The sequence below is a fragment of the Astatotilapia calliptera genome, chromosome 22, assembly GCF_964374335.1.
Source record: "Astatotilapia calliptera chromosome 22, fAstCal68.1, whole genome shotgun sequence".
Classification (NCBI taxonomy): Eukaryota; Metazoa; Chordata; class Actinopteri; order Cichliformes; family Cichlidae; genus Astatotilapia; species Astatotilapia calliptera.
This window is the reverse complement of record NC_137442.1, coordinates 17,922,725-17,948,366: the sequence shown is the minus strand read 5'-3', so window position 1 is coordinate 17,948,366 and position 25,642 is coordinate 17,922,725. Positions and strand designations below refer to the sequence as shown.

Genomic DNA, 25,642 nt, shown 5'->3' with positions numbered 1-25,642 from the left:
GAAGTGTTATTAATAAGGCCCAGAATTTTGTATTTCCTTTACGTGATCATTTTATCACAACTGAAACACAAAAATCAACACACAGAGCTCAAACTTGTTAATCACTGTATCCATTTTAATGAAAAGCCAAACAGCTGTGTAGGGGGGTTTAGTTCAAGTTTGATTTGATGCAAATATACAATGCGAACAGACCTACAAAGCCCAAAACTTACTTTACCTATACACACCACTAAGGAGCTCTATATACAGACATGTTAGTTGAATACAAACACAGGAATTTTAAAAATAGTCTAATTGGGGTTCAATACACCAATGTGTCCCCAAAACAAGAACAGCTGTACTGTGTACATTTTTCACACATGCAGACGAGGAAAGGGTCATGCAAGGGGTGAAAAAAATCAAAACAAGTTAGAGAATAAAAATATTGTTTCATTCAACTTCAATGTCATTGCATGTATTTTGGCTTCCAGTGCGTTAAGATTTATTCTGTGAGTTTCACTTTAAAAAAAACAAAAACAAAAAAAAACAAACCTGCAGTCAGTAAGTAATGGTTTCAAAATGCTATTGTGTGATGACGTTACAGTCTCCAAGTTTCCTCTAAACCTTGCACCAAATTCAAAGAAACCCCAGTATCTACCACAAGTTCAAAGTTTCATGTCTTTAAAGCCCAGTACCTGTCTACATTAGTTTTTAAACATGGACAAAAACTGCAAAACCAAAAATAATATTAGTTATGACAAAGAAACCCATACAAAGAGTAATTTTTAATTCACATTAATGACCCCCCCCCCCCAAAAAAGGAGTAAATTAAAGAAACGGGAAAATTAAGAGAACATTTCAGGTTTTAGAACAACAAAAAAGAAAAATCCTCATTTTGAAAAGATATTCTGTAATAATACAATAATTTATGTTCATTTATGTTACACATCCAACAACAAGCTTCATTCTTATGCCATTCAAAACATTTACCATTTTCAAAACAGCTTTTACTCGTTGCTGGACACATCCATATAAATTACTCCAGCACATCTTTCAGAGGTAGGGGGGATACTGGCATCATATACAGTAAAACACATCAACTATTTACAGCTGTGACAAGCAAGCTAGAGGCATTCCTCTTATAGCTGTAGATAACCATACCACGTCTTTAGTTGTGTTTCCAGTTTGCCATGCAGAGTTACTTTACACCAGCAGGCTGAAAGGGAGAGACAAAGTTTGTGAAAACAGACAGTCGAAGGAAGATGGCATTCCTAACACTAACTTCTCTTTAGGCAAAGCTGGTTTCATCTGTGTGTCGGCATAATCATTCCTGCTCTTTTTCTATTCAACTTCTGCAGCAGAGCCTGCATGTTTAATTCTGCCATACGAGAAGTCGAGGTGTAGGTATAGACATAGCCTTCTGTGTTAATAGAAGCAGAGGACAGTTAGAGCAAGCACAATGGTCAAAGGTGAGGACAGATGATTATGCTCTGTCATTAATTGCAATATTTTTATTCCACTAAATAAATAGTGCCCCTCTCAGCTGACTGTCAAGACCAGCTGCATCATCTCCTCAGCACCTACTACCTCTTAAAAATAGAACTCTGTGTGATGGGAGAGGAAACAAAAGGGGATCAAATAAAGTAATGAAGTCAACGAGAAGGGGCATTTTAGCAACATTTCAAAATAAAGGGAGGCGTTCCCCATCTCCCAGCTGTTCTCCTCTAGGTGCTGCCTCACTCGCGGGAGCGTCCCACGATTGCCAGGATGTAGAGGAAAATGTTGATGATGTCAGTGTAGAGGTTAAGTGCGGCAAAAATGTATTCCTCTGGACTCAGGGCCAGCTTCTTGTTTCCCAGGAGAAGCTGAGTATCAACAGCCAAAAACTGCACAGACAAAAGATGGAATTAGTACACTTTGTATACCATACACTGATAAGGCATTGCATTGTGACCATCTGCCTAATATTATATTGAACCCCTTTGTGTGGTGATATCTGGCACCAAGATGTTAGCAACAGATCCTGTGAGGTGGGGCCTCACATCCCACACATGCTTGATTGGATTGAGATCTGGGCAATTTGGAAGTCAAGTCAAACTCGTTGTTGTTCTCCTCAAACTTTTGCTAAACCATTTTTGTTTTGTGGCAGGGTACATTATTGTGCCAAAAGAGGCCCCCACCATCAGGGAATACCGTTTCCATGAAAGGGTGTCAATGGTCTGCAACATTGCAGAGGAAGGTGTTATGTATCAAAGTAACATCCACATCGATGGCAGGACCCAAGGGTTCTCAGCAGAACATTGCCCAAGGCATCACATCGCCTCCACCTGCCAGGTAAGTAGCGCACATGCACCCGGCCATCCACACGAGGTCAAAGAAAACACGATTCATCAGACCAGGGCCGTTCTGATGCATGTGCGCCCTGACTGATCAGTGGCTATGCAGCCCTATATGCAACAAACTGCGATGCTCTGTGTATTCTGAAACCTTTCTGTCAGAACCAGCATCAACTTTTTCAGCTGATTGAGTTACAGTAGCTCGTCTGTGGGATCGAACCACACGAGCCAAGCTTTGTTCCACATGTACAACAATGACCCTGTCACTGGATCAACACAGTTTCTTCATTGGACTGTTTTTAATACAGTGACCACTGTGGACCGGGAACACGTCACAAGAGCTGCAGCTTTGGAGATGCTGTGAAACAGCCGTCTAGCCATCACAATTTGTTCCTTGTCAAACTTGGTCAGATCCTTACAATTGCTGATTTTTCCTGCTTTTAATGCATCAACTTTGAAGAGATTAACATTCCCTTGTTCCCTAATATATCCCACCCAATAACAGGTGCCATGATGAAGAGTTAGTTGGTGTTACTCATTTCGCCTGTCTATGGTCATTATGTTATGCCTCAGTGTATGCTGCCTTAAACTGCCATTTGCACACTGAACATGATAATGTAAGGTATATCGTTTTGCTTTAGTTAATACTGTCATGTATATTTAAAAGTGACCTCAGTTTTGTAAAAGTTTACTTTGTAACCCTTGCAAGCCAAATATTTCTCACCATTTAGCAGGGCACTGTCAAGAAATGCAAAAAGCTGACAGATAAACCACTTGGATGCGTAACAATCCTTCAAACTCATAAGTATTTGTTTTTCTTTTTTTTTTGTACATAGAAGGCGAGATATATGTGCGGCACTTACGCAAGTGAAGAGTAGCGCTCCCAGTGAGGCATAGACGATGTGCAGGATCTTGTGGCGGATGAAGATGCACAGGATGGAGAAGAGCAACAGCACGATCAGACACACGAACAGCACGCCCCGACAGGAAGTAAAGTCATACTTGCTCTGTGAAAGAAAAAGAAAATAGAACAGAAGAAAATTAAAAGCAAGACGTTTAAAAATGGGAGACACGGCACTCTACGGTTAAAGAAATGTAATTCTGAAGGAGCTTTTATACACAGTCTGAGTATTTGCTTGTTATTGACTGGGTAAAACACCACAGTGCGAACAAAAACAAACAAATGATCTCTTAAGAGAATGATGTTTGGATGCTTTTATGGACACTCAAACGCATTTACAGAAGCAGCTGTCTGCGCGTGCTGACCTGTAGCGAGAAGAGGACGACGGTGAAACAGACCACCGCGGTGATGCCCACAGCCATGATGACGCTGTCTGTGTCATAGAAGCTAGCGATCATACCCACCATGTAGGAGAGACTCAACGTCAGGATGGACTGTACGAAAGAAAACAGACAAATTACTTATAAAAGTGTTTACAAAGAAACATTCAGCTTTGTGTGTGAGATAGGTCACCTCTTATTATTACTATAAAATCAATCTTAACAGGACAACCTTGTGTGATTTCCATCTGGCCTGTTTTGATGTTTAATTCATCTAGATTAATTTGATGTGAGATGTCCAGTTTTGGCAGTATCAGCTATATGATGGCACTTACTTAATGGGTCTTAAAAATACATTTGAAAAGCTCAGCAGCAAGCAGTCCATTTCCAGAAATCAAGGCCTGCAGCTAGCCAAAAATACAGCTGCAGAATGGAATGTATACATAGCATTCCTTTCACAACTGTCTAAGCTGTTAAAGGAGTGGAAGGAGTTTGGAAAAGTTCTCACCAGAGCAACCAAATTCCAGGGGTGCTTGCGGCGGAAGTCACCACAGCAGCTGAGGACAATCAAAGACACGAAGAAGACTGCGTAGGACACGTAGTACGTCCACGTATTCTTACGCACAAATAACTTGGCTTCATCGACAAAGGTGAAGACAGCAACGAAGGAGAAAGTGATCAGCAGCTGCACAGTGAGAACCATGAAGACCTGGAAATAAGGAGGAATTAAATTACTTTGATTAGGGATCTTGTTTTGGTTGGATTGTGTGTTCACGTCAGTTATGTTCTATATTCATCTGGTAGAAACAGAGGAACCTACTTTTCTGATGAAGGCTTGTCGGATGTTCTTGTCCTCGAATCCGGAGTTGGTGAACTCATCGTTGTCGTAATAAGATGGAGGCCCGTCACCATGATAACCAGGGCTACCTACAGGTGGTGCTACGAAAACATTAGAGCATGATAATTTGGGATTAAAAAGGGAAGAACACATGATGTTTTAGCACATTTTGACTGTCATGTGTCATTTTGTTAGCAAAGTACGAGAAGAGTGAATATTTAGATCTGTGGACTTTTTGACTCTTATTGCTCATTAAGAGCTCTTTACACAGACACACTATTAGTTTTCTAATGATCTTTAGTATAACCACTCACCCATGGGGTCTCCAGGAAAGCCTGGCTGTGCAGGTCCTTGCTGATATGGCCCCTGAGGGTACGGTCCCTGTGGATAGGGCATCTGAGGGTAGGGACCGGGAGCGAAGCCTGGGCCTGCCTGGGGAAAGCCAGGCTGTCCGTATCCGGGCTGCCCATATCCGGCTGCAGGTGGGTAGGGCCCCCCTGGGGCTTGGCTGTAGTTTGGGGGGGGTACACCGAACCCTAGCTGAGGGGGTCCATAGACATCATTATGAAGTGGGTTGGTCTCACCCATTATGGGGTACCTACTCTTGTCCTGGGACATGATGTAGAGAAAAGCTCACTCTGCTTCAACAATCTCTGAAAAGCAGAAAAGCAAAAATATAATGTAGCTACTTACAAATATGTACAGAATAAAAGCACATAATGTAACACCAACATCTCAGCCAAACTGGCAAAGACACAAACACCGCATCTGCTTGATTAAAAGGAGAGAGGCGAGTAAACAAATTCAACAAAGGGAAAGGCAAAGGCACTAGGCAGACCAACAGGATGTTCAAGTTTTGTTTCACAAGCAAAAAGTCAGCTATTTTATCATTACCCGGAGCAAGAGCAGGCCTAGAATTAGTGTTAGCTTGCATCATTGAGGCAGCTGAATGTCTGCCTCTGGGTGCCATCACATGAAGATCTAGTTCTTGAGACAGTTACATCAGTGGTAAATACTACAAACATACTGTTTTATGTTGTTGTAACTAGGGCTGGGCTATATCATACCGTTCACAGTAATACCGGTGTAATGTTGGGCAACGATAAGAAAATGAAATATCGTGATAGAATATGGGTAAAACGCGCATGCGCAGTGCCTTTGTTTACATGCGCACATGGCGGCGACGCAGAATGAGAAGAGCGAAAGTGGATTGTTGAATGAAACGGATGAACGAGAACTGGTTTGTAAAAATGCTGCAACTTCAGTGGTGTGAAACTGGTTTGGCTTTCATCCGTCAGATACACAACAAAGCACTATTTTTGGTAGAGCATGCTAGCGGGCCGTCGTTATTACTGTGTTTTTTGGAAAATACGGCACACTTAAAATCAATTCTTTGATTTTTCTGAAAATCGACAGTGCCCCGTATAATCCCGTGTGCCTTATGTATGAATTCTGGTTGTGTTTACTGACCTCGAAACGACTTTATGTGGTACACGGCGCTCGAAAATCTGTCAAATGTTTCAGTACGACTTTGCTAAGCTACGAAGCCGCACCGCTTGATGGATTGTCGGAGCTTTACAGCTATCGTAGGCAGGAGCCTCGCGGAGTGATACGTACTGTGCTTCAACATAATATTACCGTATTGTGTGTGTATAACCTCTTTTTAAGTTTTGTGGATATTATACATGGTTATGCTGAGGATATGTCGGCCAATTTCCACTGGAAATGCCTTTTGGTTAAACTGTCAGCGAGGAATTTGCATTTGCACTTAATTTTTTATATAACTTTAATGCACTTAAAAAGCTGCTTGTTTAATTGAAAATACATTGATGTTTTTTGTTTTTTTTGCACTAATAAAGTTGAGGAGTTGTAAAGTATTTTGTCTAGTGTCAATTATATCATCAGTTATATCGTTATCGCAAATTTTCAAATGTATATCGTGATAAATATTTTTGGTCATATCGCCCTGCTCTAGTTGTAACTGTGAAAGAGGCACTCACAGCTTCACAGGTGTGTAGCTGGTCTCTAAGTGAGCTGGGTGTGGTCCAACCACTAAGTACACAAGGGTGTTTGAAGCAGGTGTTGCACACTCAGTAACCTCATGTCTATAGGGTGAACTTCTTTTTCTTTCAGCTGTACATTTGTTTGAATTTAATGTTTCAGTCTGTTTAAATCTACTCTTTGCCTCTGTCAGAACACTTTGTAAATCATAAAGGTAAATAAAATCACAGTATTAAAAGCCAGGCTAAGTTTATATATAGGTGTGGTGACAAGCACATGTCTTCTGTTAAGGCTGTTTGTGCCACTGAAGCAGAGCAGAGGTGGAAGAGACCAAAGGGTACGACCTCAGACTGTGGTATTTCAGTGTGAACCACTGTAGTGCAGTATGAGTTAATGTCAGGAAAAAAATGGCCAAAGGTTACTGTCTGAACACTAGACAAGACACTTGCAAGACACTCCTCTGTGAAGAAAGATAAGGGGAGGAGTGTCTGATAGTCCTAAGTATACAGAAGTACAAACCAACATAGAGGAACAAAAACAGGAATATGTCACAATGTTACACAAGTTGGTGGCAAAGACCGCAGACCCTAGAAAGACAATTTGACAATACACATATTTAGCCAGATAATGACAGTACACTAACATTGTTTGAGTAGCCCCACTACTACTCTTAAAGGGATAGTGTATTATTGTTACCAAGACATCTGAAGTAGGTAAAATAAAGGAGTTTTTATTTTCTTTTCTTTACACAAACAACAGATGAATCTTTGCTACTACAGATGTATGAGGTTTTGTCAATAAATCCGATCTGAGCGAAAACTTTCAGAAGAATGACCGGTTACCCTGATATCTACTTAAAGCTGTCATGGACGTGAGAGGAAAAAGGAAAAGAAACTACAGTACAAACATTGCTCACACACTGGTGCTGAAAGTGTTTCCATGGATGCAGGCGCCGCCTTGGTAACTGTATGTATTATTAATCTGCTTCAGGAGGCAACCTGACATATTGGCCATTACTGCAGTGACCCTCCTCCCACCTGGGCTCCCCGCACAACTTGGGTCAACAGGTTTATATCCTGTAATCTGTAATCTATAATGCTAACAAGGCATCTAAAAGCACAGAGCTCCACAACAGAAAACAAAATTACTCCGCAGAGAGGTGCACAAGGCAAGCAGTCGCCATCTTCCAAATGTGCTGTGCAGGTTTCATAATAAGGCCTGAAGTCCCCAGAGGAGAACTTGCTCAAAGGGCAGGGAGCCAAAAAGCCACTGAGTCAATTGCTGACTTCAAAAGAACACCTGGGGTGCTATTCATTATGTTAACGTTTGCCTCATGTCCTCTCCTTAAATTGGGAAAACGTTCTCTCTTCCCCATAATAAATTACTTTCTAATCTGTTAATTTGACCTTAAGCAAACAAGGAGAGTGGAGGCTTCTAGAGGAGATTAGAGAGAGGAAACCTTTTTTTAAATCAAGTGCATGACATTTAAATGCCACTGCTTAGAAATGAATATTTCTTCCATCATTGGATCTTATCCTTGCATCACTTAAACCATTTTACACATCCAATCAATGAGAATCAAGATGAGATATCCTCCACATTTGCCTTCGGCCACACATGTAGTAAACAGCAGGAGATAGCCAGCTTCAGATACAATGTCCTTTTCTGGAAATACTGCATCGGGTTTATTTTTAGGGTGACACTGTGGTTGTGTATACAAGAGAAGAAAATCACCCTCTGTTAGGACTATAGCTCTATTCTTACAAAGCTACAACTGGGTTATGGAGGACCAGGAGTCATACACATTGACATAAATCTTTTCATGAATGAATGGATATCTAAATTGTGCAATAAAATATTAATTAGTAAATTAAGTAGCAAATTAACTGTTAATGTATTCTATTTATTTAGACATTCAAGTAATGCATTATTTGAATATTTAATGGACAATAAAAAGAGTATTTATAAATACATTTTTCAAACTACTAATCCATTAATAAATAGTTCAAATACAAAAGGGATTTACAAAAAAGTCAGTAAAAACATTTTCAGGTTCAAAAAAATAAAAAATTAAATAGTATTTTCAAAATCTTTTAACGTAAATGGATTAAAAAAAATCAAATTAGGAATACAGTTTTTCCAATTCTATTTCTTTTCCTGGGAGCTATTGGACTAGTTTCTCCACTTAGCATTTCCATGGCTCTTTTTCTCCTTTTGAAAGTCAGAAAAAAAACAAACCATGTGGTGTGATGTAAGAAGCTCTTCCTGGATGTTTAAATCGATGAATTTTACTCTGATAGATTTGCACGGCTAAGGCATTTTTTTTAGAAGTGTTTAACATCAGCATAAGCATGCACAGACTGTGAAAATATTACATCCCAGCAGTAGTAGCTAGCTGACATTTTTTAATAAACTAATGTGCTTGTCACAAGAAGCTTAGAGCAGCAAAAACTGTTAGAACCAGGAAGGAGCCCTGTTACAATTCTACACAGAATTACAGCAATGACTGAAACCTACAACCTTAAAAATGAATAAAAAGCTGTCTCTAAACACTCATCAGTTCAGATGTTTTTACACTACTTTCTGACACTTAAGAGTTAAAAGAATTGAAATAATGATACAAGTCAGTCCAAGTAAGTCACTGAAAATAGATGATATGTACAGTTTTAGTTGTTACATGATGGCTGTTCAGGCCCACTTTTCAACTTTTAGTTTCACTTTTCAGTCAGCATACTACTGGCACGTAGAAGGTTGGGCTATGTGCTGCTACTTTATTGAAGGACTGCACACAGGCACTTCTGCGTGGGTTTCATATTCTTCACTGCTTACAGCCAAATATAAATGCATACAAAAATGCACAATGAGAAGCAATGGTGGAGCAGACTGCAGGTTACCTTTATAATAATAGAGAAGCCTGTGGTGTTTAGACTACACCTACTACGTGTACAAAACTGTAAACAGTACAAATACACTGAGTACTGAAAAAAAATACAGAGGTGGATGGAAGTATCCATTCATTTCCAGATCAATCTAGTAAAAGTTGTTTACTCTTTCCCCTTCCTCTCTTTTCAGGGCACACCGAATTAATGGTGAGTGTTATGCAACACTGCTCCATTTCACTCTGGCAAATGCATCCGGACTCCAGTGTGCATCCTCATGATCCCTATCTGTCCATCAGTAGGACAGTGCAGTGAGACACTGCAGACAAACAAGCTGGCAGTGCTTCACAGTGACAGTCTGCATTAAGATCATAACAGATTACAATCATTATCTGAGGAGTCAAATCCCTCCCCGAACAACAATGGTTGCATAAGAGGGATGCAGTATACACCCAGTAGCATATTTTTGTTAGATTTCTTGAAGAATCCAATATGTGGTCAATGTTAGCTTACATAAAAAGATTACCCTCCCCTTGTATAGACAGAAATATTAGTCAATTAAAGTAGCCCTGGTGAAACTATAACCAAAGAGGCCTTAACTAATTACGTGAGTCACCCAAAGCATGTGATATCCACCCCGTCCAATGTTTACAAAAAGTGTGAGTGTGCAACTCACGGACACTTCATGTACACTTTTCAAAGCTATACACATCCCCATTTTATCAGTTACTGATTTTAACTAATCTGGGTTTTTTTGGTTTTTGTTTAAAAGGGAGCTTGTTAGGCTTTGAAGTCCATCATTAAAGAGAACATTAAAAACTGAAAACATGAGAGAAAATTTTGAACTTCACAAAAAAAGCAGCTTCAAAGTCCTCGTAGCTGACTGCTCACTTGCTTGTCTTGAGTAAAGCTAAAACTTCAGGATCTTTTTCTATTAATTTGTAACAGCTTAATGTAAATGATTATCTATATAAAACTTCGGTAAAACTTATCTTTCCCAGTTGCATAAATTCAAAAAACATCAGCTGTTTTTATATTCATGTTACATTTAACAGCCGTGACTTCGCACTGTGTTTTTGATTCTGAATTTATCTGCACTGCTCTGTTTGTGGCTATGTAGAATGGATTACCTCCTATAATCCAAAGTAACAACACAGAGTTCAAAAAACACGACAATATTGTCAGAAATACACATTAACCCTCAAGTTCAAAAGTTCAATTCAGCAACCAGTAACCACAACAGTTTCACTTCACCGTCTGGGAAAGAGGTTGGTATAGTCACAGTTGGGGTTTTTTTTAGAGTGAGTTTGAGGCATGGTTTGTACAGCTTTACAAGCATTACGTGAGAGATTTCAAATCCTCTTAGGACAGACGCTCCATCGCCGTGGATAAAGACAGTGCTGCTATCCCTGGCTTCTGCTGATAGCTATCGCTAGTGGAATTAGGTTGAACGGAGGAACTCAGTGGGCTAGACAGAGAGCCAAGTTAACACAATTAGGCTACCACAATACATCGACAAACCCACATTCAAAACATCATGTACATGCCTGAGCCACACAAGAAGACAAAGTGACAAAACAGGAACAGCTGCACAAAACAGTGGGGCCAGTATGGAGGTGAAATATCTGGCACTGCAACAACTTCAAATGAGAAGTGCTACACTTGAAAGTCCAACATATTTAAAAACAAAGCATACAACACTACAATAAAACTGTTCAACACTTCCTAAAATCAGAAAACCCAAAAGCTTTTCAGTTAAAGTTTGAGTTAGTTTTCAACTCAAAGATGTAACTGGCTGAGCAGGAACCCTTTGCTTTTCTTTTAGTCGCTGTAGCATGACTAAGTGATATCATCAAAATAAATGCTGTTTCACAGTCACATGGTGTTCATGTAACTCTGCTGCAAGCCTGTTTTGCAACATAAAAAGACCCCACGTGCTTTAAAACCACTACAGAGACGGCTGTGCTTTAAACCAAACCCCTCAGCTGACACTGTTCATGTCCTATTAACGAACAGCTAACTGGACCACTTGGCTGAGAGAAGCCTACACTGAGTTGCTTCCTACCAGCCAGCCAGGGCAGCAGTATGATACTGTCATCGTGACATACCATGTCAGCAGCAGCTTTGACTTTGTCAAGCCTGCAGACACCTTGCCTTGTGGCAGATGGATACACTTTAGGTAGGTAGGTTAGCACAAAATAGCAACAGACTGCCACCACTGTGGCATAAAAAAAAAATCTACTCAGTTTCTTCTGAAAGTAGAAAAATTACATCATTATAATGATATTTATTTTGTTCTCATAGTTCTATATTAAGAGTTACATATTTCAGCCGTTTTTCTCATTTGACGTAATACGCTCTCATTGCCGTGTGAAAGTTAATATTGTAACAACATAATAATGAGATACTGAATTTTTAAGCTCACAAAATTAATGTAACTTAGACAATAGAGTGCTGTAGCAAAACTGCAACTACAAGAAAGCTATTTATTACTAGCTCAGAGTTAAAAATCAAATATTCACTCTCTGCGGGGTTGCCAGTTTCAGGAGGTGGTGCTGGCAAGAGAGATGAACTGTTAGTTGTGTGGCCAAATCTTATGCATCTCCAAATGTTTAATGCAACTCCTCTACAATATTTCATCATCATCAGTAAAACACTACAGCCATATAGAATTCAGTAATCAAGGTATAAGATAGATAAGACAGATAAGATAGATCTTTATTGTCACTGTTAGCAGAACAATGAAACGCAGTTTGGCATCTCTCCATTTGTGGCTGTAAGTTTTTACATTCAACATTCAAGCAAGTTAACTTACTAAGCAAGTTAACCTACAACTGTACAATATTTTTCTCCACATATCACAGGATCATGGTTTTGTCTTTCTCTGTACTTTATCAATACCCCTGTCAAATGAAGAATTGACAACTAAAACTGTCAATAATTTATTTGGAGGTTTGTAATTACAAAAACAACCGAAGATGTCGCTTCTTTACCAAACTGGGTATATTTTAAAGGTGTGTGAATTATTCATGGAGGTTAGAAACAGGACATGAGTAATATAACACAGTCATAGTTTCACAGTTTTAGAGCACATATCTCAAAGTCTAGGCCAAATCTAGCCGCCCATATCAGGATAACATAGTTTTTATTGTAGCCTCTCCTTTTTTCACATTGTATTTTTCATGCTCAGCCCTCTGAAATATTTTGTTCAACACCTGTTACATATATGTGCAAGAACAGTGGTTTACACATTCACATAACGAGCAAAAGAGCCTTGGTTCGTGTAAGGCGACTCTAGGATACAGCAGTATATCCCCACGGTTTAAGCTGGAGGGAGCCAGGAGTCAGAGTTTCTTTCTTCCAAAAAACATAAACAAAAAAACCCACCTTAATATTTGTCAAGGTGTGCACAACCAGTAAATACTAAACGCATAATTTTGTATATATAACTATGATGACACAGAAAGATAGCGATTTCATGCGACTCAGTCCGGATTCTACCTTCTGAATCCTCGTGATTAAATAATAAAGCCACTGCTATGAATACTGCGATATCTGCTCAGTCACACACTGAGAAACACCACAAATACTCATAAATACGACGCAAACTCACTGATAAAAACACCGAAATGTCAGAAAGACTAAACTCAAACAGAAATCCGGACTAAAAGTGGAGCAACGCGACATGTTTAGATGAGGTGAGCGACTCTAAACCAAAAACGAAAGCATCCATCGAGCGGTCTCTTTTTCTTTTTTTTTTTTTTAATGCTGCACCTGTATTTAGGCGCATCCCCTGCAGGCCTCACCAGCGCTGATAAATGCGACACTGCTACCATCTACTACATGGCATTCACGAATGTTACGCCCAAGCTGCCGAGACCACCATTAATGTCGGAGCGTGGATAAACTACGAGCGTGTGGGCCACAGACACCCGACAGCACCGAGCTAGCCTCGCCATGATGAATCCAATCTGGGTTAGCTACGTTTTTCGGACGCTGACCACACGCCTCGCCCCCAAGCTGAGGACACCGAGAGCTCCTTTTAAAGCCAAATTGCAGTTACACAGACCTTTTGGTATCTGGGTACAAAATGATTAACTAATAACCCTAAATAACAGCATGTGTTTTTGGAATTTACTGCTTTCTATTCCTCTGACAGTTGGCGATAGGCAAGATGCTGACGATTGCTAACAAAAAAGAAAAAGGCGCTCATCATCCATACGTGTTTAATAAAGGGGAAAAATTACTAATAAAACACAAAATACTCATTAAAAAACATTACAGCTTTTTACCTGAGGTAAGTTTACTCCGAAGTAACTGCCGAATTGTACTCTCGCCGTCTCCTCCTCCTCCTCTGTGCTCGCGCTGGGTTCTGGACAACGGCCCCTGACGTTTTCGACACAGCGTGGTCACGTGTTGTGTGGGAATCACCAGTCATTACAGAAAACCGACACAAATGACTTCACAAACTGCCACATGACATGCTTTCCCCTCCCATAACATCATCGGGATAAAGACAAAACAGAGCCGCTCAATTAAATATGCAAACAAAATGCTTCTGTGGAAAGATCCAGATTAATCTGGAAATTACTGCAGGACTCATGCTGGTCTTAAGTCACGTGGTTTATTATCGGTCGCGTTTACGGGTTTTTCTCTTCACCTGCTTTTACTTTGTCATTTTCAGATAGAAATGTATAAAAACAAACACAGTTTCAAGATTAACTGCTTTGTAAGTTTGGCTTGTGCTCCCTTTGGGCTTTTTAATTAAGTGAAAAGAGCAAGGTTTTCCGACAGCGATTCACTGATAACTACATTATGTTTAATTTTGTCATTAATTTCAGTATCTGATGTAGTCTGAACCGTTAACATACAGCAGGACGAGTCCATGCTTTCATATTTATGTCAAATTCTGATCCTACAGTTTGAATGTTGGGGCAGAAATTGAGACTCATCAGACCAGGCAACATTTTTCCACTCTTCTGTTGTCCAATGTTGGTGAGCCTATGTGAACTGTAGCTTCAGTTTCTAAGGACCTTGGAAAGAAAAGCGACTGGACTTCTTAGGTTTCTTGAAGATATTTCGCAGTCAGTTTTAGAAACAAAACTGTGGGAGGAGAAGAAATGTGTAAAAAACAATGTTTACTTTGTTTTTTCTTTACATGGCTGTTCTTTTACAGAGACACTGAGAGTCTGAGTTCTTCCACCTGAAATTGTTCATAGACATTTAAGTGATTCAGTGTTAAACATTATAAAATTCTGTACACATCAGAACAACAAGTAGAATTCTTGCTGGTATGTTCACAAATGAAAAATAATCACTTATTAGATATAATGAATTCACCAAACCATCTATTTGCATATTTTACATGTATCTGCAAGTATTCTGCACCCAAACCACTGGTTCAATGTTCCTAATGTAGTATTAAAACATTAAGCCTCTAGACCAGAGTCAACATGAGACACCAGGGCTTATTTTAAACCGACAGACGCTCCTGAGACAAATGCTCAAACTTACTATTTAGCATATGCACTTTAATACAGAGCCTCTCTACAGACAGACAGGCTAATCCAGCCTTCTAAGAAAAGGTTTCCAAGTTTTTTTTTTAAAAAATACACACATTTACATATATTCATACATTGGTATTAACGCCTAGAATTGATATATATATATATATATATATATATATATATATATATATATATATATATATATATATATATATATATATGAGTCACAGACAGTGAATAAATTCATGTATCCATGGGTAAAATCTAAATGTAACATAAGAGATGTTTGTTTGATCTGCCTTTCAGAATCGTTTCTAGTCCTAGTCTGAAGGAGATCAAAGCAAACTTTGTTGTGTGTTTAAACACATGTGGCACCGGACCCCTATGTAACTGCAGGTATGACAGCAGTCACTGGTTGCAAGGGCGGCCCCGAAGAAGACTGTCCAGTCCAGTCTTGTTGATGGTGCCATAGGCCTGCGAATAGCTGCCTAGTTTGGCTCGTGGGTCGCCAGCTGCTGCCACGTTACAGTTAGTCTGAAACACTTTCTTGCTGAACCGCGGTGGTGGCCGGGCCTCATGCACCTGAGTGGTGGAGCGATGGTTCTGCATGAGAAGAAGAAAAAATTAAACCTGGTCAGACACACGTGACAGTGACCAAGTTTCTTTTCTTGCCCCTAAAGCCACCAAGTTTCAAAATAATCGCCATCTATTAAATCCTCAAAAATGTTTTAAAAGTCACTTCATTTTTTTAAAATTGCATCTGTTCTTTCATATAATATTTTACATGGATGTAGTGGACTGACCAGACGTGCTGATGTGATGTAAAGCCCAGAAGACAAGGATGTCTCATCTTTGCGTACTAACGGGTTATTCTGGGTGTGGTTTAGGGACGAGGAAAAGGAATGGTTATGGGCCACGGGGGCTGAGCGACCACGCTGCAGAATCTGGTCCATCGACTAGCAGAAGTAGGGTGAGGAGACAGAGAAAAGTACAAATGGTAAGTACAAAAAGAAACAAGGCTTACATCACTAAAGGAAAACAAAGCTGAAGTGGACTGAGGTCTGACGCTTACTACACCAGCGCTGGTGCCCTCTGTTGGTGATGCAACTGCATTACTGTAGCTGCTCTGTCCCACTGGTTTCCTGCTGGCTGTAGTGGATTGGTAGGAATGAGGAGGACCACCTGGACTCCGAACAAAGACATCTGAATGAAGAAAACAAGAGTTTGAGGCAGTATAAACACAGCTGTTGTACTGTGCTCATTAAATACCTGACTTTCTGATGGCTTAATAATTATGCTTTTCAGGAATTTTCAAACCCCACCATTTTTTAAACAAAAAGACAGGTTTCATATTTTACACCAAAAAAATAAACTCTCATACTTGGGGCATGTGTGATGGGGTTATATGTAAGTTTTCCTATGCCAGGGCCAGCTAGAGGGCTCGTCTTCTCTGCTGCAGGTGGGGTGGATGCATTCACCGCCTCGGTTTTGCCAACTCCTGTACATGGAGGCGCATGGGTCGTCTCGTCAGTTTTTTCAGGTTTTGGTTTTCTTTCATCATCACCATCTCTGATGCTGTTTGCAGCCACTTGGCTCTTCACTCCTTTATCACACTTCACACTGGGCTTCTCACTGCTGCTGACACAGCTTCCTTCCTTTGGCTGGATCAACCTCAACATCCCTTGGTTAGTTCTCCTCTCCAGTATCATCTGCAGGTTAAAAAAAGATACAGACTCTAGCATTTTTAACTAGTTTGATTAACTTCCAGTTGTCTCATTTGTATAGAAAATTCAGAGACCATGAATGTTCAAGCATGATCACACAGGTATTGTTTTAAAGCTACCTTGTGTGTCCAATGAAGCACTGAAAAGCCACCTTTTGTTTTTAAACTGTGGAACAGTCTGCCTTTTGTTATCAAATGATGACTTCTTGAAAGAGATAAGCACAGTGAACCCAATTCAACGCATTCTTTATAATGACCAGCAGAGACCGGAACATTGGAATAATTGTATAATTGCAATAGATGTATTGAATTATACTGAAACTGAAGTAAAGCCAGATGTTTCAGAAGTTGCCTTGGAATCTTTCGGTTTTCAAAATCTCTTCAGCATTAAAGTAATGCAGTGAAAACAAATATGGATTAAAACAGCTCTTGTATTGCTGCCACAGTGTAACTCAGGTTAATGCAGTAACCTGAACCTGACCATCACAGAGGTTGAGGCAGCACTCCTTTGAAAGTGTTTTTCTGTGACGCGTTCAAAACTGTCAAAAGTCCGTTTATTAAAGTGAGCAGATTCGAGCTTTGAGAGCAGAGTTACCCCTGAGAGCATGAACCTGCTGCATTGCTCACACACCAGAAACTCTCCTGTGTGTGAAGGCTTCGTTGTGCTGTTGAATTTACATGTGAGTAAATTCATCTTGCAAGTGGCAATGAACACCTCCGCTCGCGAAAGTAAATTATTTCCTCCTGATTACATTTTTTTTACTGCAGGCAGCTTTTGACATAAATATAATTCCATAGTTGTGTCTTAAGGCCTAACCATGAATAAGATCTCCAAATTCAATGTGCCACAAAGTCCTCTGTACATTTCATCAGCTGCATTTGTTTACATGCAGCAATGTTAATATGTATCATGCCTGCTTTATAAATAAATATAATACAACTCATGATCCGACTGAAAATGCTCAGCTTGAGGATTTCGCTTGGGACTAAATTCACTAATTGTGTGATGGCACAGTAACTATGTCCATCTTTTATATACAGTCTATGTCTTAATATTTAGAAAAGCAAGCTGAAAGCCCTAAATTCTTAATTTGGAACAACGTTACAGCACATTCTTATGCTGTGAGGGATTTCATTTGTTCTTGACTCATTTTTTGAAATGTATTTCTAAATTTTGAAACTGTATTGTTTTCTTACATTTGCTTCTTTCGGTCTTGCTATGTGAAGCAGGCAGAGTTGCATGTTTGTGTGAAGGGTCCTACAGCCTACAGAGCTTTTTCAGTAGTTTTTTGTAGTATACCTCAAAGTAATCTGATGTACTCAGTACTCAAACTCAGTTATAAGTCACACTGTACCTCATATAGTTTGTTGCGGTATTGAACCACAGATAGCTGGATGTCATCATCCACTGGCAGCACTACGTCGTAGTTCAGTGTTGGCTCTTTGGCTGGATTGTGAAATCTTCAGAAATGGATAGCACACTTATAAACATATGACAGCACACATGAACATATAATGACAGTAAAATCATAAAAACCATTTACAGATTACAGATTTACCACAAGGGGAATAACACACAAATCTATTCAATCTGACCAACTGAGCAACAAGAAAACAGAATAAAATTTGACCACAGCTCCTAATCCAGGGGCCAGTCTGATCCTTAATACCTGGCTAAGTATGGGTGTTGGAGGGCTTGCTCTGCAGTTAGCCGCTTGTCTGGGTTGAAAACCAAGAAACCCTTCAACAGGTCGAGAGCATCGGGAGGTACAGAAGGCTGAAGAAGATCCTCCAAAGGCACCTGTGGTCTGGTGAAGGATGAACAGATGAAGAAGAATAATTAACAGGGGTTTATTATAGTGATCTGTCTTTCAGTTTCTGTGGCCTATTTCACCTGCTGTTGCTCAGTTTACTGTTCTGCTGCATCAGTACTTCTGCTCCTTAAGTATTTAATCAGCCTTGCTTCCACTTGTAAGCTCTAATTCTAGTTTTTATGCTGAAGTGGAGGAAATTTGTTAACCTAGCTCTGTGTTAAGAGTGACAAGGTCAGCTGAGGCCACGCATTAACTGTACACACTGTGTACTCACATAAAAATAAAGGGCAAAAAACGCGGGGTTAGTATTTAAGATTACCAGATTCAAACAGACATTTGATGAATAATTTTATGATTTTCACAACATAAATTGCAAACATAAAATATTGTCTTACTTTAGTAACATTCTCTGTATGACAGAGGATCCATATTCTGACTTGATTGCGAGAATATCTGAAAATTAAGGCATATTTAATCAATCCAAAGTAAAAGTAAAATGTCAAGCAGTTAAATACATTTAATCTGGACTTTTGTGAAGCCACCTTCTGGGCTGGGATGTGGAATGGCACTCATGATCTTCTCTATTTGGTTGATGGTGGATGTCCCAGGGAACAGGGCTTTTCCCAGCAGCATCTCTCCCAGGATACAGCCGAGACTCCACATGTCCACGCCTTTAGTGTACCTTTGGAAAATACGCTGATTATTCAGAAGCACCGCCTAAATTTAACGTTTAGACTCATTTCTGTCAGTGAAAAACAAGCGTTAGCAGCAGACGCTCAACACAGTCGGGTACCTTGTGGATCCCAGCAGGATCTCGGGAGCTCGATACCACCGTGTGGCCACGTACTCCGTCAGTGTAGGATTCCCACTGTCCTCTTGGATCTGGTTGAGCGATCTGGCCAAGCCGAAGTCACACAGCTTGACAACACAGTCAGAGTCCAAGAGCACATTGGACGGCTGTGGGAAACAGACAAGAAAAAACATTCTTACCAAAGAGAATTTTCTCAGGTTTCCAGTGCTTGCTTAAAAGATGAAAATGTGAATATGAATGTTCAGTGAGCAGAAAATGTGGGATGAAAAACTATTTTGTGATGCCAAGGACCATTTTGTGAGGTCAACTCAGCAGAGTTTACTGCACAAACCTGCATAGGATAAGGAAATGCCACAGTTTTACACAGGCCACAAAGAAAAAATAATTAGAACATTAACATGTGACAAGAGCAAAAGTGCACTGTACATGCATGATACAGGCATTCATTTGGGATTTTTCTAATCCAAATAAGAGCATGCTTCTCACATTCTCACATCTGTTCCATCTGCTGTACCTTTTGGTCCCGGTGGATAACATTTCCTGAATGCAGGTATTTCGTGGCTTTGAGGAGCTGGTACATCACGTAACGTTTATGGATGTCTTTCAGTAGGGTGCCTTTCTTTATCACTGCATGCAGGTCAGTATCTGGTACAAAAGCAGAAACAGGAAAAAACCTGTTATGGGTGTTTATGTAATGATCCAATTCTAAATAATCATTAGTTATAAAGATAACCATCTACGGTGTTGTTGAACATACAAATCCTCTATGAAATCACACACGCTAATTTTAATGCAACGGCATGGCTGAAATCAAATGAAATGTAAGCAGTGGGAGTCTGCACTGTAATGCTGCAGTACTGTCAAGGATTAGACTGCATAGACAGGGAGGGCAGTCTGTGGACTCAGCAGTAAGACAGCACAGCCGGCCAAGAGAAGCAGAAGCCCACACACACACACACCTTTTCAGTGCCAGGTTAAGCTACTAAGAGCCCCCGGGGCCTTCCTCATGCTGCTGTGTTACAAGTTCAGATGATGAGCTGGGCTTTACACTCACCCATATATTCAAAGATGAGGTAAATGTCTTTATCGTTCTGTGCTCTGATGACATTTAGAAGCTTAACGATGTTGGGGTGGCCTCCAAACTCCTGCACACAAAAAGAAAAGGTAAACATGCTTACTCTCAAACACAAAACTCACACTCTGGCTACTGTTTGACCAGTAATAACTGGCAATGGTTTTGTGACAAGGTTGTGCAAACAGCAGGGGAAGGTCACATGAAGGTAGGTCAGCAGATAAGGAGGGAAACATTTATGTGATTTATAAAAACAACATGGAAAAACACATTCCCTGTTTACTTATTTTGATATTTCAAAAAGAATTCACAAGGATTCTTAAGAATATTATATATATGCAACAGTTTTGTGGAGTACTAACAGACTGAACATGTCACTGGTCGAGTTGTAGAATATTATTAAATTCAACTAAAGGTAATTTACATGTAGAGAGATCCAGTACAGTCGGTGAGACTGAGACTGACATTATCGTTGTTTCAGTCTTCATAAATGGAACTAAAAGACATGACAGTGATTTGGAAAAGTGTTAAGATTATTTGACAGGAACATAATAAATACTTTGGTTACCTGGAGGAACATGATTTCTCTGAATGTTCGCTGTAAAAAGAAAAAAGAAGACACTGAGGTCATGATCAGGAAATATGCAGCTGTAAATCAGGTGCACACAAGCCACCTGTCCTATGCAAACACTTACTAAACTTGTCTTTAAACAGATAAAGGAGGAAATTAATACCATGTAATACCCAGGATGAGATACAAGCAAAATGTAAGAAGTGGCATGACAATCGTGAAGCAAGTAGAGCTGCTTCTACTTTTGCTTTAACAATTTATTCAAATGATTGCTTTTCAGTCAAAATGAAGTGGACATTTGAAAGACTGCAAGCAGGAAATGCTTAATTTCAAGTACTTAAAAAGAAAATTATGGAAAAATAAGAAGCCGCTTTTAGGCCCAAGGGGTCATGCTGACAGAGTTCTTTCATTTGTTACAGCAGCATTTTTTTTATTGTGTCCTGAAAACGAGATTATTGAAATTCCACTTCTTTTTCTTATATTAACATATCTCGGGGATTAAATGTGTAGCTACACTTCTTACACGCACAAAAAGGGGAGTCTCACTGTTTAGGCCACTCAGGATCAAAGTGAGCTGTATCTGGCCCATGGTGTAAAATGAACTTGACATCCCTGCTTTAGAACAACAGCATTGTTCCACGTACTGCAGATCACATGGTACACACCTGGGCATCTGTCCTGTTTCTGAAGGCATCAAAGATCTTTTTCACAGCCACAATCTCGCCAGTCTGTCTGTCAACTGCTTTCCAGACAATGCCGTAGGCCTGAGGCAAACACAAAACGCAAGTAACACGTCACCAGGATGCTTCTTGTACCTACAGGATTGGGCTTATATCCTGTGCAAGATTTTAACTATAAAAATCAAAATATGAGAATACTGGCATCTGAGTTCAGTTAGGACCACTGTAAGTCAAAATGATAACTTATTCCTGCAGATTTAAGTAACTATAAATTATTCCCATCTGCACTGTGGACTTGCTCTCCCCACAGCTCCATGTGCATACATGGAAAATAAAAGACGGAAAGAGCATCAGCAAGAACCCAGCAAAGAAGAAAGATTCTGAGTGGATGTGGTTTGGAAAGCAGTTTGCAGATGTGCAGCTATAGTGGGCAGGGTAATGCAGCTTTACTGCCCTTATGAGTCTTACCAGTAGGATACAGCGAACTAACCCTGCCTGACATCATACATTTAAGTAGTTCTTCTACCAGCAGCTAATCCTATATTCATTAATAATTTTGATTTTTGCATGTATTTAAAACCAGCTAATATGCTGTTTATGTAGAGTCACAAACTGTGTATTATTCCTGCTGGACTAATCTTCACTCCATCAAGAATACAAATCCACTATATGCACCATGTAAAAAAAACTCTTGATCTCTATATTGAATAAAACATGGATGACATGAGCTCTTTGACTTCAGTGATAGCAGGGTGTGAGCAGCGTAGTGAAGCCAAGCATAACAGAGGCAGCAGTGAGGCAGGAGATTATAATACACTCTAATGATACGTGGAGGAAAGAGCACTGGGGATGTGTTTTCTTTTTTCTTCTTCTTCTTCTTCTTTTTTTAATCAAACAGCTGCAGAAAAACAGACCTATATAATACACTGACATTTTTTAAACCTGGTATTTGAAGCTATATTTAAAATAAAATAAAATACATCCACATTATGATTTTTGAATGCATCTGAAGTTATCTGATCAGAGCTGTTCAGCATCACAGTGCAGGTGTAGGATGCTGCCTAGGTGCAACAGGTTGAACAGCTGTGGGTAACATGAGTCAAAGCCACCCTCAGCATGTCCAGCCAGTTATGTGGTTTCTACGTGGCAGCTATCAGCTGGCTATTTAGAAGCAGAGCAACAACTTGATAATCTCCTGGGGCAAACGGTGGAAAGAAACCGGGCTGTTTTTAGAACTGTGGAAACTACTGGAGACAAAGAAAAACAAAAACAAAAGGGATCTGGACTCTAAAGAGAACAAGTGTCCTCACACACCAGCTGATCTGCAAAGAAAGAGTTTATTTTCTTGCTGCCAAAGTAAATAAACCTCTTGCTTAAAACACTGGTATCCACTGAGAACTGTAAGTCTGGAGAATTTCAGGAATTTAAAGGCTTAAGTGCAGAGGAAACTTTAACTGAATTACTGCACATGAAGGCAGAAGAGTTAGAGACTGCAAAAGAAAAAGAAGACTGCAGTGAAACTGTTTTTTTTTTCCGGTTTGCTCAAACAGCAACTTGGAGTTTCGTTAGTAACTGTACAGCCTGAGCAAACAAGTTCATTTCCACTAAATTAAAAAGAGAGAAAAAGTTGCTCACCCCTTTTCCAAGTCTCTTCTTGATGTCATACTTCAGAGAAATGTGCTCTTCCACATCGGAGATGTTTGCTGATTCATATTTTTTGCTCATTTTTTCCATTCACTTCGTGCTCGTGCTCATTCAGTAATCATCACCAGGCTCTTTGATCACTCCTGGAAGAGATCAGGAGACTCTGAAAGCTGGCAGTCTGGTGGCGATGGCCGAATGAATCAGGAGTGCATCGTGCAATATTTCCATAACAATCAATAATTGGAAAGAATCTTACGTTAACAGGCGGATCTCTCTGCAGTGCAGGATCTTGGATCTCACCTGGCAACCCTCATGCGACCATATGAGTCATACCCCGCGTCACTTATCAGTCGAGAGGCGGAACAGTTTTTACCTCCATTTAGCGCCTGAAAATTACACCTGATTCAGCCTGTGCTGTGCAGTATCTCTTGTTATTTATCAAGGTGAGCTCCCACTGCTCTCTGCCTCTACTCTCAAAGGTCCTGCAGGAAACACACGGGCCAGTTTTGTCTTTATTTGTTGTCCTGACAACGAATACGCTACTGCTCGCAGGTCTTAAAGTGACCGCCGCACATGCGCCGCCCGCATCGCTGCTGTAAATGTGCTGTGAGATAATCAAATTGTGCAATAGATTACCAATTACCAAAACCAATAGCGATACTTTTAACGGCAGCTTATGTAGGGGAGAACGGGGCCTCACAATTTATGAGATGACTGAGTCATTTATTGCCATTGAGTTCCCCGACCAGGCCGATGCGGTGAAAGAGCTGAACCACCAGACACTGTAAAAGCATGGTTCTCACTTTGCAGGATGATTAGTTAACACAACAAAGCACACCTTTAGGCTTTTCATGTATTTTGACCTTAAATGTGTCTTTCTCTAAGGCACTTTGGTTCCACTTCTGTTTTTTAAATGTGCAGGTGACCCTGAATCCACCCTCATTATGATGGAATCAGGCATCACCAACGTGTTTATATACCACTCTTCATTTAATTCTGGGTTATTATTCATCTCTGGCTCTGCATGTCTTTGCCTGTCTCCCGCCCCTCACCCCCAACCCGTGACGGTAGATCGTTGCCCTTCCCTTAGCCTGGTTCTGCCACAAGGTTCTTCTTGATGGAAGGGAGTTTTTCCTTCCCATTGTTGCTAAAGAGCTTGCTCATCGGGGTCGTATATTATTGGAGCTTTATATTAAGCACCTTGAGGCAACCGTTGTTGTGATTTGGTGCAATATAAATAACATTTAATTGAAAAAAAAAAAAAAAACATCAGCAGAACCCGGCACAGAATATAACAGATTAAATGAGAGACAGGATGTGGAGAGGAGTTTGCAGATGTGCATCTACAGTGGCAGGCTAAAATAGCAACTTAAATAGCACTGCCTATATTATTCTCACCTGTTGGATACAGAGAAGCTGATCTGCAGTTGAGCCTGACTTCATGGCCTGTCTGAACTACACTGCCTGGCTGCCTACCCCTCCCTGAGTCTTGTTCTGTCAGAGGTTTCTTCGTGTTAAAAGGGAGTTTTTCCTTGGTGACAAGGACAGTATACTGGTCATTTAGATCTGAAATGACCAGCGGTAGCTGTAGCAATCACTCATTTCTATGCTGCCACCCTTTATAGTTAGGACCTGGAGCTCCTAAACAGCTGATAATTCTGGAACACAAATTGGACAAAGATTCTCACATCATGGAGGTGGAGCAGGAGTTCCAGGCTTTTCTGTCTGACCACGATACCACTGTGGTCCTCACAAACAAGGCCAGACTTCAAAAAGAGACGGGCAGCTCCAGCTCTCCACAGTTAGGTAGAGTGCATTAGACTCTACTGCCACCTGTGGTCTTTACCAAGTGGCGTTTCGTTGCAACTGATGTTGACTTGTTTGAATTTTCTATTTATTTATTTATTTATTTATTTATTTATTGTTTAGATTAAACGTCCTTGAAATTTTTTCATGATCAAAACAAAGTCAGACCACATTAGTTTTGATATTTTTGCACAATAGAGTTCTATTCCTGCACAAATTGGATTCGAGCATTTAAGGTATGAAAATATGTATACACACACACACACACACACACACACACACACACATATATATATATATATATATATATATATATATATATATATATATATATATATATATATATATATACACACACACACACAAATTATAGGTATTATTGTCCCTTTAAAAGTTATTCAGCAGTTCTAAGGGACTGGTGGAGATATAATATTTGACATATGACCCATCTGAATGACTTCCAGCAAGTCTGAAGCAGAAATAGTATCTCAGTGACGAGTTATGCCACAATCACTTTTTGGTAGCGCTAAAATGCCATGTTCTCAGTCGTTATTCTGAACTAACAAGAAAGAGTCATGGTGATACTGGCACAAACGGTCTTTATTGTTTTAACTACTATTCGACAGTCTTATAACAAATATGAACAACGAGAGTAGACATACTAAACCTGTAGGCATTAATTATTCCATCGTGATGCGTG

The 25,642-nt window shown here is 40.0% G+C and overlaps 2 protein-coding genes across 2 annotated transcripts; both read right to left on the bottom strand.

Annotated features, from left to right (window-relative positions):
* Nucleotides 1-94: 94 nt before the first annotated feature.
* On the bottom strand, nt 95-13,783 carry grinaa (glutamate receptor, ionotropic, N-methyl D-aspartate-associated protein 1a (glutamate binding)). The gene is made up of 7 exons (XM_026156471.2): nt 13,607-13,783; nt 4,749-5,087; nt 4,417-4,535; nt 4,105-4,305; nt 3,582-3,710; nt 3,179-3,322; nt 95-1,865 (listed from the first exon to the last, which is right to left on the bottom strand). Exons 2-7 carry the CDS (start codon nt 5,050-5,052, stop codon nt 1,716-1,718), a joined length of 1,047 nt encoding a protein of 348 aa, XP_026012256.1. The 5' UTR covers nt 5,053-5,087; nt 13,607-13,783; the 3' UTR covers nt 95-1,715.
* Nucleotides 13,784-14,435: 652 nt separating this feature from the next.
* Nucleotides 14,436-24,929, bottom strand: mapk15 (mitogen-activated protein kinase 15). The gene is made up of 15 exons (XM_026157233.2): nt 23,393-24,929; nt 23,128-23,279; nt 21,478-21,576; nt 20,810-20,839; nt 20,224-20,314; nt 19,684-19,814; nt 19,152-19,315; nt 18,901-19,040; nt 18,754-18,811; nt 18,215-18,352; nt 17,900-18,005; nt 16,203-16,530; nt 15,894-16,024; nt 15,625-15,777; nt 14,436-15,424 (listed from the first exon to the last, which is right to left on the bottom strand). The coding sequence occupies exons 2-15, from the start codon at nt 23,224-23,226 to the stop codon at nt 15,230-15,232; spliced, it is 1,863 nt and encodes a 620-aa protein (XP_026013018.2). The 5' UTR covers nt 23,227-23,279; nt 23,393-24,929; the 3' UTR covers nt 14,436-15,229.
* Nucleotides 24,930-25,642: the final 713 nt, after the last annotated feature.